The sequence below is a fragment of the Podarcis erhardii genome (assembly GCF_964252035.2).
Source record: "Podarcis erhardii genome assembly, chromosome: 9".
NCBI classification, from domain to species: Eukaryota; Metazoa; Chordata; class Lepidosauria; order Squamata; family Lacertidae; genus Podarcis; species Podarcis erhardii.
In genome coordinates, this window is record NC_138512.1 from 20,251,006 (window position 1) to 20,266,289 (window position 15,284).

At 39.8% G+C, this 15,284-nt stretch overlaps 1 protein-coding gene across 6 annotated transcripts in view; it reads left to right on the forward strand.

Annotated features, from left to right (window-relative positions):
• CORIN (corin, serine peptidase) overlaps window positions 1–15,284 on the forward strand; it is a 117,716-nt gene that overhangs the window by 27,738 nt on the left and 74,694 nt on the right. For all 6 annotated transcript variants that reach the window (XM_081875657.1, XM_081875654.1, XM_081875658.1 and 3 more), the window contains exon 4: window positions 7,955–8,165. In XM_081875657.1, coding sequence (XP_081731783.1) covers window positions 7,955–8,165 — 211 coding nt within the window. The remainder of the gene's footprint in view (window positions 1–7,954; window positions 8,166–15,284) is intronic.

Sequence of the window (15,284 nt, forward strand, 5' to 3'; positions counted from 1 at the left end):
CCTTAATTAATTATGATGCAAGAAATATAATATAATTTTGTGGTGTTATAATTTGCATATTTCCTAAATCAATAGCTACCAAGGAATATCAGTTTGTTCAGGTAATTCTCATCTTTTTTTTGGGGGGGGGGAGTTGTTGAGCTTTTTTTGTTACTTTTGCCCAGAGTTGTTGCACAATACGACAAGGGTTGCCATGCGTCTGGAAATTCCAGACATATAAGTCCTTATCTGGACCTTGTTTAATGTTGAACCATTATTTAGCTGGCTAAATAATTGTTCTGAACATGGGTTATTGAAGATCCCTGCCAGTATGGCAGACTAAGCTCTTTAATCAGAAGCAAATACTGTACAGATCACTGCTTATCAAGATACATTAAACAAGCATGGGTAAGTACATCACATTAAAGTGATAAGCCTGTTCACTTTTTAAAATTGTCCATTTGTTGACTTGCCTTGTTGGAAGGCTGTTGATAATTCTGTAGTCAATAGCTAAAATCCAAGAAAATTAGTCTCATTTAAATCTCATTTGTAATCAGTAGAACTAGCTGGTTATAAGCCTTGTTGATTTAAATGGTACTTAAGCACATTTGGTTGGATTGAAGTCTTTGTATTGTAGGGGGCATCTCTTCTCAAATGTGAAGATTTTACTTTTATATGTGTCTTGGGCACTTCCTCCATAGTGTGTGTGTGTGTGTGTGTGTGTGTATGTAGAGAGAGAGAGAGAGAGAGAGAGAGAGAGAGAGAGAGAATATATTTAAGGGTGGCTTATAGACTTCAGATGGGACATTCTGAAATGCCCTGAAAACTGGAACTGAAAATATCAAACTGAATAAAATGTCATTCCTTGTTTTACTTTTCGTAGTTTTAGGTAGTACATCTAGGTAGTCTACTTAGCATGACAATTATTTATCAGCGACCATTTTGCTTACACTACATATAATATGATGTAAATATCTGACCAAAAACAGATAAAGGTAGATAAAATCTGAGTTGTTCTGCAACTTGACCTCGAAACGTTGCACTAAAGGGTGACTTGGCATGGACTCAGTCCTCATTGAAGAGATCAGGGCCAGCTCAAAACAGTTGCCTCACTCTGTCTAAAGGTAGGGCTAGCCCTGGTTGGGATAGTTATTGGTTCTAACATGTACACAGAGGGGGGTATATTCTTCTTTTAAGTGATTTCTTTTAATTTCTCATAAGTTAATTGATATTCCTTCCCTATATCCATTGTGTTACATATACATGCATGGTTGCATACATACATACATACATACATACATACATACATACATACATACATAACTACTAAGTAGTTGCTAGCAATTCTCTGTGACCTCTTATTACCTTTCAAAATTGAAGAAACAAAAAGCTCCTTCCATTGCTTCATTCTCGACTGCTTGTCTTTCCAACAGCCTGTCAGAACAATACAGTTTTTAAAAGACACCCGAAAGAAAGCAGGGAGGATTCCTGCCAAATTTTGGGGGGCAGGCCCTGCAACTCTAACAGCCCAGTCCCTCATTTTTGCAATGGGGTTCTTCTCTTTTGGTGTCTTCATCTTATTGTTATACCTTGTTTCTGTATAATTGAAAAACACTTCTGGAGCAACAGAACACTATGATGGATAAATTATCAGAGCTAATTTTATCCAAGACAAAGAAAGAAGAGTAGCCATAGGCACACGCAGAACATGGGGCTGTTGACCTAGACTGTGCAAACCTTCCCAGCATGTCATTCTTTCTCTTCTGTGTCATGCGACTAACAAATGTAAGAAATAATAAAAAAGAGTATCCACATATTGAGTTCTTCCCTTACTCACTATTTTAAAGCATGTAGAAAAATTTCTACCCAGTGTCCTGAACTCATCATATTGTGCATCTCTGCTACCAAACACTCAGTGAGGTTAGAGGTGGTTCACAATGTCAAATTCCTTCTTGAGATTGTGTATTGCAGGCACAACATTGAGCGTCAGAAGTCAAGCATGAATCAGGTTGTGTAGAGCCAGTAGCCATTTCCAAGATTGCAGACAGTTGCTTTCCAGCAACCATGAAGACAGAGATGGCTACTGGTTTCCTACATCCTGATATTTTTTCCACACAGTTTTATACCCACATATGATTGCCTGGAATAATGTGACAGCATGAAAAAGCCCTTGAAGTGCAACAGAAGTACCATTAAAAGCAATTTAATGTAAAGAACAAGAGCTCCTTTCAGTCTTGAGCCAATAGTGTTGCATCTATAGTTCAACCTGTTTACTCATAATCTTTCACTTTCCGTAATGTTATATTTTTATTTTTTTGGTGGCTTACTAAGTACATAAACTAAGTGGAATTTAGTTAATTCAGCCTTATAAAATTGTTGACAAAGATTATGGCCTATAGAGTATAAACTCTTATTTGCTGAGACTTGTATTAAATATAAAAAACCAATTGATTTTTAAAAGACCAATTGTAAGTTTTACATCTCATGAAAGAAAATATTTGGAAATTCAGTGCTGCTGTTTTTCTTGCAGAATGTTTTCTGATCCAGCTGAAGGCGAAGCAGTTTTTGCTAATTTCCTCTCTTGCAGACTTTGTGCCACTTTCCACATTGCTGGAAAAAGATTTTCAGAGGGCACAGAACTGCAGTGGGGAAATTGCTCCCCCTTCTCTTAGGTTAGTGGACACTTCCATTGGATCACAAGTCATTCTACAGTTGGAATGGCAGCATTGGTTTTGCTCCATGTCTGGACTAGAGGCTATGATATGAGAGTGCATTTGTGTTCATTTTATAGTATAGCTTATTGGCTGTCATAACTGATCTAGCAGCCTGTCATGCTTTGTTCTGAAAAAGTGTTTCCAGAAAGAAGCAAATGATATGAAAGAAAATAGTTTCCGATTCCAACAGAGGAACTGAAATGCATACACATTCAAAAATATTTTGGTATTTTTGTAAACACACACCTTTTTAACCAGACACACAGTTTATATGTTAAAAAAATCTGCTCATGGGAAAAGATCATCATTGTGTTTCCATAGAACACATAGCCAGCATAGAAACACTATAAATAAATTAAAATGAATATAATCTCAAGTGATTATAAGATATCGCATCTTCAAATGGAGCTTTGGATGGGTTGTACCAAGTGCTGTTCTGGCATTCTTTGTTACTATAATTTTACACCAAAGGGGAAGATAGGCTGGAACTAGTGATATAAAAGTTGGTTTAGGATTTACTTTATATGTGAAAAAGGTATTTTCAAAGGACATCAGGGAGAAGGTGGTTTGGTGAAAAGATGCGGTGTTAGTTTGATTTTTACATTATCAGCATGTTAGTCACGTGACACATTATTTGATAATTTTATTGATACTGCAAATCAGAAGACACCTTGATGGTTGGTTGTAGAGACTTTTAGGGGGCCTCTGCAGGACAGATTCAAGTGCATACTGATTGCACAGTTAAAGAAGATTGGAAAGTGATGGGAAAGTGTATTGAGAAGTGTGAGATGAATAAATTGGAAGACACAAACACCCCACAAGCAAATCAGGATGAATGTTAATTGTCATGTAACTACCCCACAAACAATCAGAACAACTGCTCAATAAAGAGCAGATATAGTCTAACCTTTAGTAAGCTTTGTGCAAGCAGGGCTTTTTTCCAGCCAGAACTTGTCAAAACTCAGTTCTGGCACCTCTCAGGTGGGTGCCATTGCCATTATAAGAGAACAAGGGAAACATTCATGGTGAGTTCCGACACCATTTTTTCTAGAAATATAGCACTGTGTGCAAGGAAATTAGGGTGACTAGTCCCTAAATAGATTGTCTGGAGAAGTTCTTTGGCTGCATCTATACTACAAATATATTCTGGTTTTGTACCAGTTTAGCTATTTGCTCCCCAATAATCATGAGAACTATAGTTTGGTGAGGACCAAACTGAAAGGGGAATAGATGACATTCCCCATTGAGAATTGCTGTTTTCACAATTCTGAAGTGAAGAAGAAATTACTATTGGAATGTAATACTTTTGTCCCTATGAGGCATGTGTACAGTTCATCTTAGCTTCTGTCCAATAATATTTTTGGAAGATCATAGACCAGAGGATTCCCAGTTGTTTCCAATGAGGGTCAGTACAACATGGCTCAGTTTAAGAAATGGAAATTGTGTTTGTGTGTGTAATGCCACATAAAACTTAAGTAATTTATTCCAAAGATTTAGCCACTCCATTATTGAACATTATATAAAATAAATTGGGTTAGCCCCAGAGCTTATCCAGACAGAAGTATCTCCCAGTAGTCTGCAGAATGGGGTTACAAGCTCATTGGATGGAATAAAAACTAATGGGGATAATCCTGTGCACAGTTTTATATAAACAACTACCTGACATTCAGAAGACATCTTAAGGCAGCCCTGTTCAGGGAAGTTTTTAATGTGTGACATCTTAGTGTATTTTTGGTCTTTGTGGAAGCCGCCCAGAGTGGCTAGATGGGTGGGGTACAAATAATAAATTATTAATTAATTAATTAATTATTATGTTTATACAGTATTTCAAGAATGGGCTGGACCAATGTATGATTGCACCAAGTATGGCATTTCTGGATATTAATTAGACATGACTGACAAATGTCCTTTAGACTCTATTCATTATCTCCTCTGTGTGGTGGTTGTAGAGCTTCAGGTTATGCAGTGGAAAACCCTGTTCTTCTCAGCTGCTGTTATAACCTCTCAAGAGAAGGGATTTTGAACAGCACATTGCTAGAATATCTTAATAGCCAAAGTGTGGGGCCTTATAGTGAAAGAAGTGGTCTCTGAGAATTTAATTGCAAAAATGTGCAACATATAATATGAAATTGGTTGTTTAAATATATTAACAGAGGCAAAGCATGTTGCAATAAATATTGTATCCATGTGTTAGGAATAGCATTGGGGAACCCTTGCATTGTAAAATGCAAGGAACTGCAAAAGCTAAGTGACGTTATTATAAGTTGCTTATTTAATTAAGAGACTCTAATATGTTATGGAAACTTGGACATAAATTAGAGGGAAGATAAAAGAAAGGAACACTGAAAGGAAAATTTAGTTAAGTTGTCAATTTAAAAATAAATAGAATTTGCTACATGCAGCGTAAGAAAAACTCTGGAAAGCAATCAGTGGGAGTCTGCAACATATGACAAGGATTGTTTAAACCCTGAAATGTTAGATGCTGCTAATTAAAATAAGACAGTAATTCTATACCATTTACCTGGGAGTAAATCCCATTGATTCCAACAGGCCTTACTTCTGAGTAGACATTTATAGAACTGTGCTATCAATGAATTTTTGACATGACCCTACAGAGGCACATGTAAGACAGAGGTCAGAAATATGTACAAATACAAGAATGGGAGATGCTAAAAGAAAGCAGAATTTCATAGTCTGAAAACAAATGCTGTTGATAGGTACACAAAAAACAAGGTAATTAATACCAGCTCCCACAAGAGGTGGTGAACACTCCTGTGATGGCCTGGGAATCCGATTCAGAGGCTGAACCGGAGGAATCCCAGCCTGCACAGGAGTCCCCACCTCCAGGGCCGGCTGAACTGGGGCAGGGCCTTGATTCTGAAGCGCCTGCACCTGTGCTGGATCCTCAGGAGCAGGAACCAGGTGAATCCGCTCTGGCTCCAGAGGTGGTTGAGGACTCAGTGCCTACAGGTGAGTCTCCCCCTGGGCCCAGTAACCCTTCAGCCTCTCCTGAACTGCAGAGGCTCAGGGCAGAGAGGCGAAGGGAACTGGTTTCTCCCAGGAGGAGTGCTCGCCTTAAGGCCAGGAGAGGCGGGTCTCCTGGGGGCCGGGACCGCCCCTGGCCTCAGAGAAGATAAAGGCCAGTCAGCCTGGTCGCAGGTTGCGGGAGCAACGTCATTGATGAGCTGTTTCGGCCAGCATCCAGCCCTGTTTCCCCCAGAGTTCCTGTCCTTGCCCGGCTTCCCTCTGTGGACCCCGCTTCGCCCAAGGAGGACTGTCTGCCGACCCTCAACTCAGGTCCTGGACCTCGCCCCATGGTAACCTCCCCCCCTTGGACCAGCACAACTCCTTTCCTTGGAAGTTTTTAAGCAGAGGTTGGATGGCCATCTGTCATGAATGCTTTAGCCGAGATTCCTGCATTGCAGGGGGTTGGAGTAGATGACCCTTGATCTCTTCCAACTCTTAAGATTCTATGATTCTATAAACAGTGCACTCCTATGTATATCTGCTCATCAAGTGCAGTGGGACTTTCTCCCAGCCATCAGATTGCAGTGGGAATCAGACAAGTTCTGACACATATGATCAATTTCTGAATTACGAAGGAAGAACTTCATTGGCAAATGACACCAGCTAGGTTAATTAAAATATACCCAGGAACTACAGATCATTATTGGAAATGTAAAATACCGGGGGCGGGGGGGGGTATTCTATATTATGTAGTCATGTATAAAGACCTAGATATTTTGGAATTTAGAATTATCAGAAATAAAAAATATAATGGGCTACAACTTCCCAAGAGATCTAATGATAATATTATCTGGATATCGGGGTGGTGGTGGTGGGGAATACCAGAAGATATAGATATGACAGCTTATTTGTAAATGGCTGCTATCAACATAATATTTCAGAACTAGAAAAGTACCACCTCTTTGCCTAACTAAAGCCTGGGATGTGGTGCATATGGTAAAATTAACAAATCTGCTTAAGATGAGAGAGGGTAGACAATGAGAAAATGTTATATTATAGAAAAATTGAGTTTTGTTTTTTAATATTGGAACACTAAAGTGCAAGACTCAGTGAATTCATAATACTTGTTGGGGAAAATTTAAGAGTACAAAGTATAGATGAAATAATTGAGCTGAGGAAGGATTATTACTAGGTTCGTTTTTCCTCTTTAAATGCTTAATGATGTAATTAATTACTGGATACTAAAACTGTATTTATGAATAATATTTTGTGGAAATTGCACAGTATTAATTATAGTTCTATACTACTGTAGCATATTGTACATTTCTGTATTCTTATAAAGAATAATAAATACTCTGAATAAACTAAAATGAAGGAAGGAAGGACCAACCAATGTTAATTTTGAGTCTGCTTAGGCAGGCTGCAATCCAATACACCCATTGAACTCAGTGGCACTTACTTGTGTTGTAAGTAGGGTTGGAAGGTTGGAAAACAAGGAAAATCCCATATTTGGAATTACAAAGAGAGGGATTGAAAAGAAAACTGCTGATATATAATAATACCTTTATGTAAATCCATGGTGTGGCTGAATTTAGTGAACTGGGAAAGCATAGTGCTAGAGAAGGTATAGAGAACCGCATTCAAATAATGTAGTAGTGATTTGAGCATTTCCCCTTTGACAAAAGCAGAAAACATTTGAAACTTTTTAGTTTATAAAAAAGATGGCAAAGGGAAAAAATGAGGTAATAAAACTCTTCATAGTGTGGAAAAACTGAATATATGTTTTCTTTCAATTATAATACTAGTTCTCCCAATGAAATTAATGTACCAGGACAGACAAATGAAATGACTTCTTCACACAATACATATTATATTTAATTTATGGAATTCACTGCCATATGATGTGATGATGTCCAGTGGCCTTGATGACTTGAAAAGAATTTTGGAGAGATTCATAAAGTCTCTATCAATGGTTATTAGGCATTATATGTTCGGATGTAGTAAAATCCTGAATGCCAGCTGTTGAAGGGAAGATAATAGAGGAGGGATGTTGCTCCATGTGCCCAGGGACAAAACAGGAGTTGGCAGGGGGGTAGAGTGGGCAACAGTATATCAGAAAGAAGGAAATGTAAATGAGGTTTGAAGTGAGAAAAACAACAGCAGAGAAAACAAGAATGTAGTGTACTAACAGAAGAGGCAGCTAAATGTCACATATTTGTTTGAACTATTCAGCCAATTTTTGCTTTGTAGTATAATAATGTTGTTCATCCCCCGCATATGTTCTTGTTTCACAGGTTCCTGCATAAGTATCACCTACAGCCAGTGCCAAATGCTGCCATATAACCACACCACTTTAACACCAGTCCTTTCCATTGTCAAAAGCATTGAAATGGAAAAATTTCTCAAGTTCTTTGGTTATCTCAACCGCCTCAGCTGCTATCAACACATCATGCTGTTCGGCTGTAGCCTTGCTCTTCCTGAGTGCATCAGTGATGGTGATGACAGGTATTTGGGAACTAAAATGGGGTGATTAGAACTAACTACAACCAAATATTGAATCATGGCAATGCAGCCTAGAGTTAAACCATATGGCCTTTTTTATTGAAATAATTTAGCTGTGGATGACAGTCTCCAACAGATTTTTGCCAAGCTAAACGAGCTCAAAGGAACAAGCTGCAATGTATTACTCAGGGACAACTAAATAGTATTCTTATAACAGTTTGAACACATTAACTCTTGTGATTTTGTTATAGATTATGGGCCAGTTGGATGCATCTTAATCCACATTTAATTTAGTGGCAGAATTCAATATGCAGCATTTTGAAATGTCCTGTGAAAGCATTTGTCCTCTTCCCGAGAAAATACAGCTCACCTTAAATGTAAATGAATTCTTACCTATCTGAGGTAGTTTTTGCCTGATGTGTTGTACTTTGAGTTGCTTTATGCAAAGTATACATTCCATTTCCCCCATCAGTAGCCCTGCAGCTGAATATTTGGTGGTTTCTATAGTCCTAGATCATGCATGTGGTTTTTAGGCTCTGTGGCGAGGTTTCAGTGGAGCCAGCTACTGCCATCCCCTCCACACATTATTTCACCCTGAATACCTTACAGGTATTCCAGCAAAAGAAGGTTAAGTTTTCCATTGGTGTAGCCAATAAAGACACAGACTTGTTTGAGGCCAGGCACGGGGAACCCTACTCTTGTTATGTTCACATAATTGTGCTTTTCAGTTTAATAAGGACAACACTTGAAAAATACTGTGTTTTGTGTTGACACCACATAATATTGAAGATTATGATTTTTCAAGTCTTAAGCAGAACTAGCAGGCTTACAGTCCTGGATCTATACATTTTGCCACAGGGGGCAGAAGTCTGGACAGTTGCTGGAGCGAAGGGAGAGAAACACAGGAGGATGAATGGGAGCCAGGAGGTCACCCGCATGTCCTGAGGCTTAGCCTCCACACCTTACTCTCCCCAATTTCCTTTCCTTCCCAGTGCCAGGGAGTCATCTTGGGGAGGCGGGGAAGTGCAGCATGGCCCTTGCCCATGTGTAGAGTGTGCTAACACCAGCCAATCCCCCCCCCCACCACATAGCTGGTTCTCTGAAACTCCTCTCTCCTTTCCTCCTTTGGCTCACCTCTGCAGCATCCTTGGGCTGCTTCTGACACAGATCTCCCCACTTTAGCCTGCTGCTGGGCACCTCCCTTTTGTCTGCTACAGCTCCATGCTGTGCCATGGTGATGGTGGCTCCACCTCTTCCTCTCTTGGTGCTAGGAAGTTGCTAGAGAGGCAAGGAGGCTCAAGTTGTTCCAGCTTTCCTAGGCTTTTGGTTCCATTGGATGCCACCAGGACTTGAGTGCACCAAGCCAGCCCTGTGGTTCATGGGTTATTGAGCCAGGCTGGCCCTGCAAGGATGGACAGCATTAAGTGGGAAAACTCTTTCTCCCCTTCTGTCCTGTGCAGGCTTCCTTTTCTTGGTGGCGGTAGTGACAAAGGGATGATGAAGAGGGGAAAGACTATTCATGTTTCCCTGCCGCCACCACCACTGAGAGAAGGAAGGCCTTCTTTTCTTTGTGTCTTGGGACACAAAGGGGAGAAATACTTTTTTTGGGTGGTTCTGGTAAATGTCATTAGGGCAGGGTGCTGTTTGTTTCCCCTCTCACCTGCTGCCTGGGGCACATATCCCCTTTCGCCTCCCCTTGAGCCACGTATGCAGGTTTGCAATCTAAATAGGTGCAGGTGGAAAAGGAAAGAAGGAGTGGGTAAGGTGGGACAGCAAGAGAAAATAGATTGCTAAATTTTTATAATTGGAAAAGTTACATGAAAATGGATATTATTTGAAGCACTTGTTAAAGAGCAGAAGGGTTGAATCAAATGATACTCTGGAGCCAATGAGTTCCAGAGATAAACTACTGCCAAAGCAAATAGGCAGAGGCATGAGAAAAACAGATGTAATCTTTGATCTAAGTAAGAGATTAGTACCAGAGGAACATACAGCTCTAGGAGGAGTATAAAGATTAAACAAGAAATATTAAAAGGAGCAAGGAGGTTCAAGCATTTAGAAGTACAAAGAAATTTAAGTGAATGTGATGAAGGCAAGAATCCAGTGCAAAGAGAAAAGGAGGAGAAAATCATGATCGTTTTTTACAGACAAGAGAGTGAGATGAGCTGCATAATAAAGGATGATGGATACATGATTTTGAAGGGGCTTTGATCTGCAATGAAAAAAGAGACAGTCAAATAATAGTATTGATTCTGGTTATTCTTTGGGCTACCTTGATGTTACAGTCAACAAGTGATGAACATGGATGTGTGGATGAACCCTTATTTTTATGAGCTTCATGCATACCTATATACTTAGAAAGTTTTTCTAAGGAAGTCTAGCAATGTATCCACCACACCACACTAGCAAACCTAATTCATCAAATTCCAGTCAACCTTATTCCCTATTTAGGCTGCAGTCCCCTTCAGGTTTCCAAATCAGGGTGCTGGCTGTTTTTCTTATTTCAAGGCTATTAAAATTATATTTAAATAAGCTAAAATAAATAAATGTTAATGATTATTGTTTTCCACGTTGTGAATTTTAGTTGCTGCAGGTGTGCTGGTATATCTGAGTGGAAATCAGTTCAGAGTGAAGAAATCTCTTCCTTCACAGAGTGATTAGCATTGATTCACACATAATGTTTCCATGTGATTACACACTAAATCATATGCAGTGCTCATCTGTGCAATGTCGGTGATTGCTTAAAGATGGCAAATACAGGGACATAGGTGTATCATATAAAACCACATTTGACAGCCCTCCATGCCACCATTAGCTCCTGTGGTACTGAGACTCACTAATCATGATTGATCACTGGACCTAATGGTCAGGGGTCCCTTTACCTTTTTATACCCAAGTGATGATGCCCTCTCCATGTGGCAGCTGTGGAAAAATATATAGTCTGCCTACATGGAATATGATTGCTTTGTTTTTCTTCAAATCGTTTCCCATGTCCAAGCCTTTTTGTGATTTATATTTATGTGTGTGTATTTTGTTTTAGTGCATTAGCAGTTGAACACTTCTTTGTTGCACCACTCCAGTATGGGAGTGCTCATCAAGACATGAAAAAGAAGTGGCAGATAACAGCAAAGTCACTCTCCCCCACTTGCCCAAAGCAATGTCCCATCATTTTATGAGGTTAATTCATTTAGTTGTTTAAAGGGCATGTTTGGGGCTTCCTGTCACTGTTCATCTACACAATCCCTAATACACCTTACGTTGTAACAAAATGAAGAGATAGTAAGGTATTTTATTCCATATTTTTCTTAAAATACTCTTGCAATTTTTTGACATAAAATACCTAAATGTTCACCTAGTTGCCAAACATTTGGAGTCTGATTATATTTGGTTTCAGTTTTTTTATACTAGACAATTACTTAATTGTTGTATTTAGTAATTGTATTCAGCAAAGACTGCTTACCTCCTTTGGGGACAGCGGCACAGCATGGTGAGCCACAGGGAGAGGGCATTCCATCACCGACATGGCTGGCTGATGCCATCATTGGCTTCAGCTGGTTGCAGGGGCACTTGGAATTGCCTGCTCAGTTTTATTTGAATTGGCCGATCATGGCCTTTGAAGGGAGGAGACAAGACCCTTTAAAGGCTGGATACACTGGGAATTGGCAGCATATTCACCCCATATGTCTGGTCTGCCTGGAGGTAGGTGAGCAGCGCACATGTTTGGCACATACAATTTTTTTATATATATTTTGACCAACATGGCTACCTACCTGAATCATTGCTGTGGAGCTAATTGATCATTGTCTTCAGGGCCAGGAAGGAATTTGCCTGTGGACCTATTGAGCCTGTCTGGGCGTTTTGCCTTTTTCATAGCAATTGTCATAACTTTGGCGGAAAAAGACATTGGGTTGGATCCATAGTCTAAGTGTTGGGGTGGGGAGTGGAGCCTCATCCACTCCTAGGTCAGGATCAAAATGCAGGGTACCCCAGTAAAGGAGTCTAGAGGGAGAGTTGTATCTGGTGGTCTAGACACCCTACTGGCAGCCTGGTGGGACTCCTCATTTGGGGAGATACCTGAACCCAGGCTCAACCCTGAAGGAGTAACCAATCAGGATATGCTCACTTGGAAGTAACCTGCAGTTCAGTGGAGCTTAATCCCAGATAAGTATGCATGGCAGGGATGCAGAACTTGTGACTCTCCTAAAGCTGTTGGATTCTAACTCCCATCCCAACTTGAACCATCCTGGCCCATTGGCAGAAATGAAGGGAATTGTAGTCGAAAAACATCAATGATGTATAGGATTGCAAGCTCAATAAATGAATTACTTTTACAGTAAAGAAAGTTCTTGATATCACTTAGTACTGTGAAGTACTAAACCTATGAGTGCTGAAGGGACAGAAGGAAATCGCACCAAAGGTATAGCTATTAATAGCTACTAGAATTTAATAGCTGGGAATTTCGTTATGTGTCAAATGAAGAGTGGTAAGAAAGCAGAGGGCTGAGTGATAAGGGCAGCTGACGAGATGAGTGAAAAGAAAACTATTGTTCTTAAGATATGAGGGAATTTGTGGAACACTAATTATGACTGGCAAGTATTAACATATGTATTGTCAAGTGTGAAAACAGTCTAATTTTGACATCTGGTTCAATTATTTAATCTTGATTTTTTAAATATAAAAATGTGTTCTCTGTTATAATTAAGTATTTCTTTTGGCATTAGAAATCTGAAACATTTATTGTTTTTATAGCATGATATTAAGCACATGTTCCAGGAGTTTTATTGTCCAAATCACAAGCAGAAAGGTTTGGTCAGGACACATAAAACACCTTTCCTCCATTGTTACAGAGGAAACATGAGTTACAGCGCCTATTACAGTGTTGGTGAGGAACATGAATAGTCAAACAGAAGAGGAAAAGAGCATCTAGCTGTGTGTCTCCAGAAATAAATGAGTGGGCTTGGGCAAGCGCTCTATTATTATTATTATTATTAATAATAATAATAATAATAGTAGTAGTAATAAATTTAATTTTACTGATAATTCTAGTCACTGGAAGTGTCTGTAGAAAGAATAGCTCTGACTAAATGGAGTTAAGAAACCAATGCATATCATTTGACACAGCAGGTGAAAAGTGTTTTTTGTGGGGTCGGGGGGAGGCCAACTTCAGGCAGCCAGGTGTGTTTCAAACTACATTAACTATATTTGAGAGGTCAGGATGAGCTAGTCTGATATGCATATTTCCTGCAGAGTGCACCTGGCAATTCTGCCTTTAAATAGACCCCTTGATTACAAGGTTATCACTGCTGATTGGTGTAAATGTTTTTATGAGATAATGCAGGCCAGTAAATCTTCCATTTTGTATTGCAACTGATTAGGGACGAGGGAGCAAATGTTATAAAAAAGCAAGCTCTGCTAGAAAGGATTTAAGTACATGTTTCATGGAAATGAAACGGCGGGGGCGGGTGGGGGGGCGGTCTGTGAACAAACTGCACTATGCTGTGCCACAGATCCAAACTTGCTTGGGGCCTGTGCCTGGAAGAAAAACATCAACATGAAGCAGTAATCTCAACCATTCCAGTGGGCACATAGCACTTTCATGCGAATGATTGCCAGAAACCCAGTGATTTTATGTGGGCTGGTGGAAGGCCCGACTGGAGGACTGTGGTGGCTATGCCTATGCAGAAGGAATGCGAAGCAAATTTTCTAGCCTTGAGGCCGCATTCCATAATGGCTTTTCTGAGAACTGCAGTGAACTGGTATCTGGATAAGTAGGCGTCATCCTTATGAATGAGTAGTGGACCTTCAGAAAGGCAGGGACCTTTCCCTAATGTGGCTCCTTTCCCTAACTGATTCGTCTTGGAGGAGCGCATCATTCGTGGCTGGCATTTAAAGGGTCCTGGCTCCTCCCGCCAAATGCCAAGATTGGCCAATTCAAACAACATTTAATAGGCTGTACCAAAATGCCCAACAGTCAGCCAAGGCGATGTGGGTGACGGAATGCTCCCCCCCCCCCAGCTCAGCTCACTGAGGCTACACAATGTCGCATCCGCCACTGTCCCTGAAGAAGGGAAGTGAACTTTCTGTTGGTGGATATTTGAGGGGAGGCTAGTTGATCAAAGGTAAGCTGTATTCCTTCCTCTGCAGTGAACTTTGGGGTGGGGTGGTGGAAAAGAGAACGGGTAATAGATTCACTCCCTCTCCTCTTCCCTGATCCCCATCTATTCCAGAGTAGGGATGGGGGACAAATTCAATTCCATTTGCATTTTAAGTCAAATTTATCAATTTTGTACTTTCTATAACACATGAGAACTGAAACATAGTCATTCTTTGAAATGCACTTCTCCAACCAACCAATGTTTACAAAAATGCATATATTAGCCACCCAGAGTTGCTGGGGCAGATGGGTTTTTTTGTTTTCCCCCCACAAATAATAAAATTACATTAGGAGAAATGTGTACCAAAATGGCTAAGAATTTTCATGAGAATTTTTCAAAAGAAATTTTGCAGATTTCTACTGAAATGTGGAGAACCAAATTTAAGATTGGAAAAACAAGAAACTGAAAGAAACAAAGCTGAAAGAACTTGCCACTCTTATTTCAGAATATCCAGTGGGCTTTTTACAGATAATTTTTATGCTATGCTTGTGGATGTGACAGCATGCACATATTAATAGACAGGAAATCATTAGGGCTGAGGTATTTTTTGAGAAAGCTCATGTGGTACGGCTCTGGTAGTCATAGCCCAACGCTCCTGACCCAAGTCTGATATTCAGTCCACTGAACTACATTGTACTTTATGAAAGTACTGTAAGTATGAAAGTTTTCTGTAAGACTTACAGAAAACACAGACCAGAATTGATGGCATTCTGAAATACTTTTGTCTTGTACAGAAAAACTGTGGTAGGCCAGCTATTCCTGATAATTCTTCCGGTTAGAGTCAGCTGCTGAATATTAGAAATGTATTTTCTATGTCCTAACACTTGGCTTTCTGTAATTAACTTGATTCCTCTTAAATATGAGGACAGAAAACACTCAATGAGCCGTCGTGAGGTCATTTGGCTGAGAAGCAGACAATGATAACTGGTGGCACTCTTTTAGTTATTAAACTCTGAACAAATGGCAG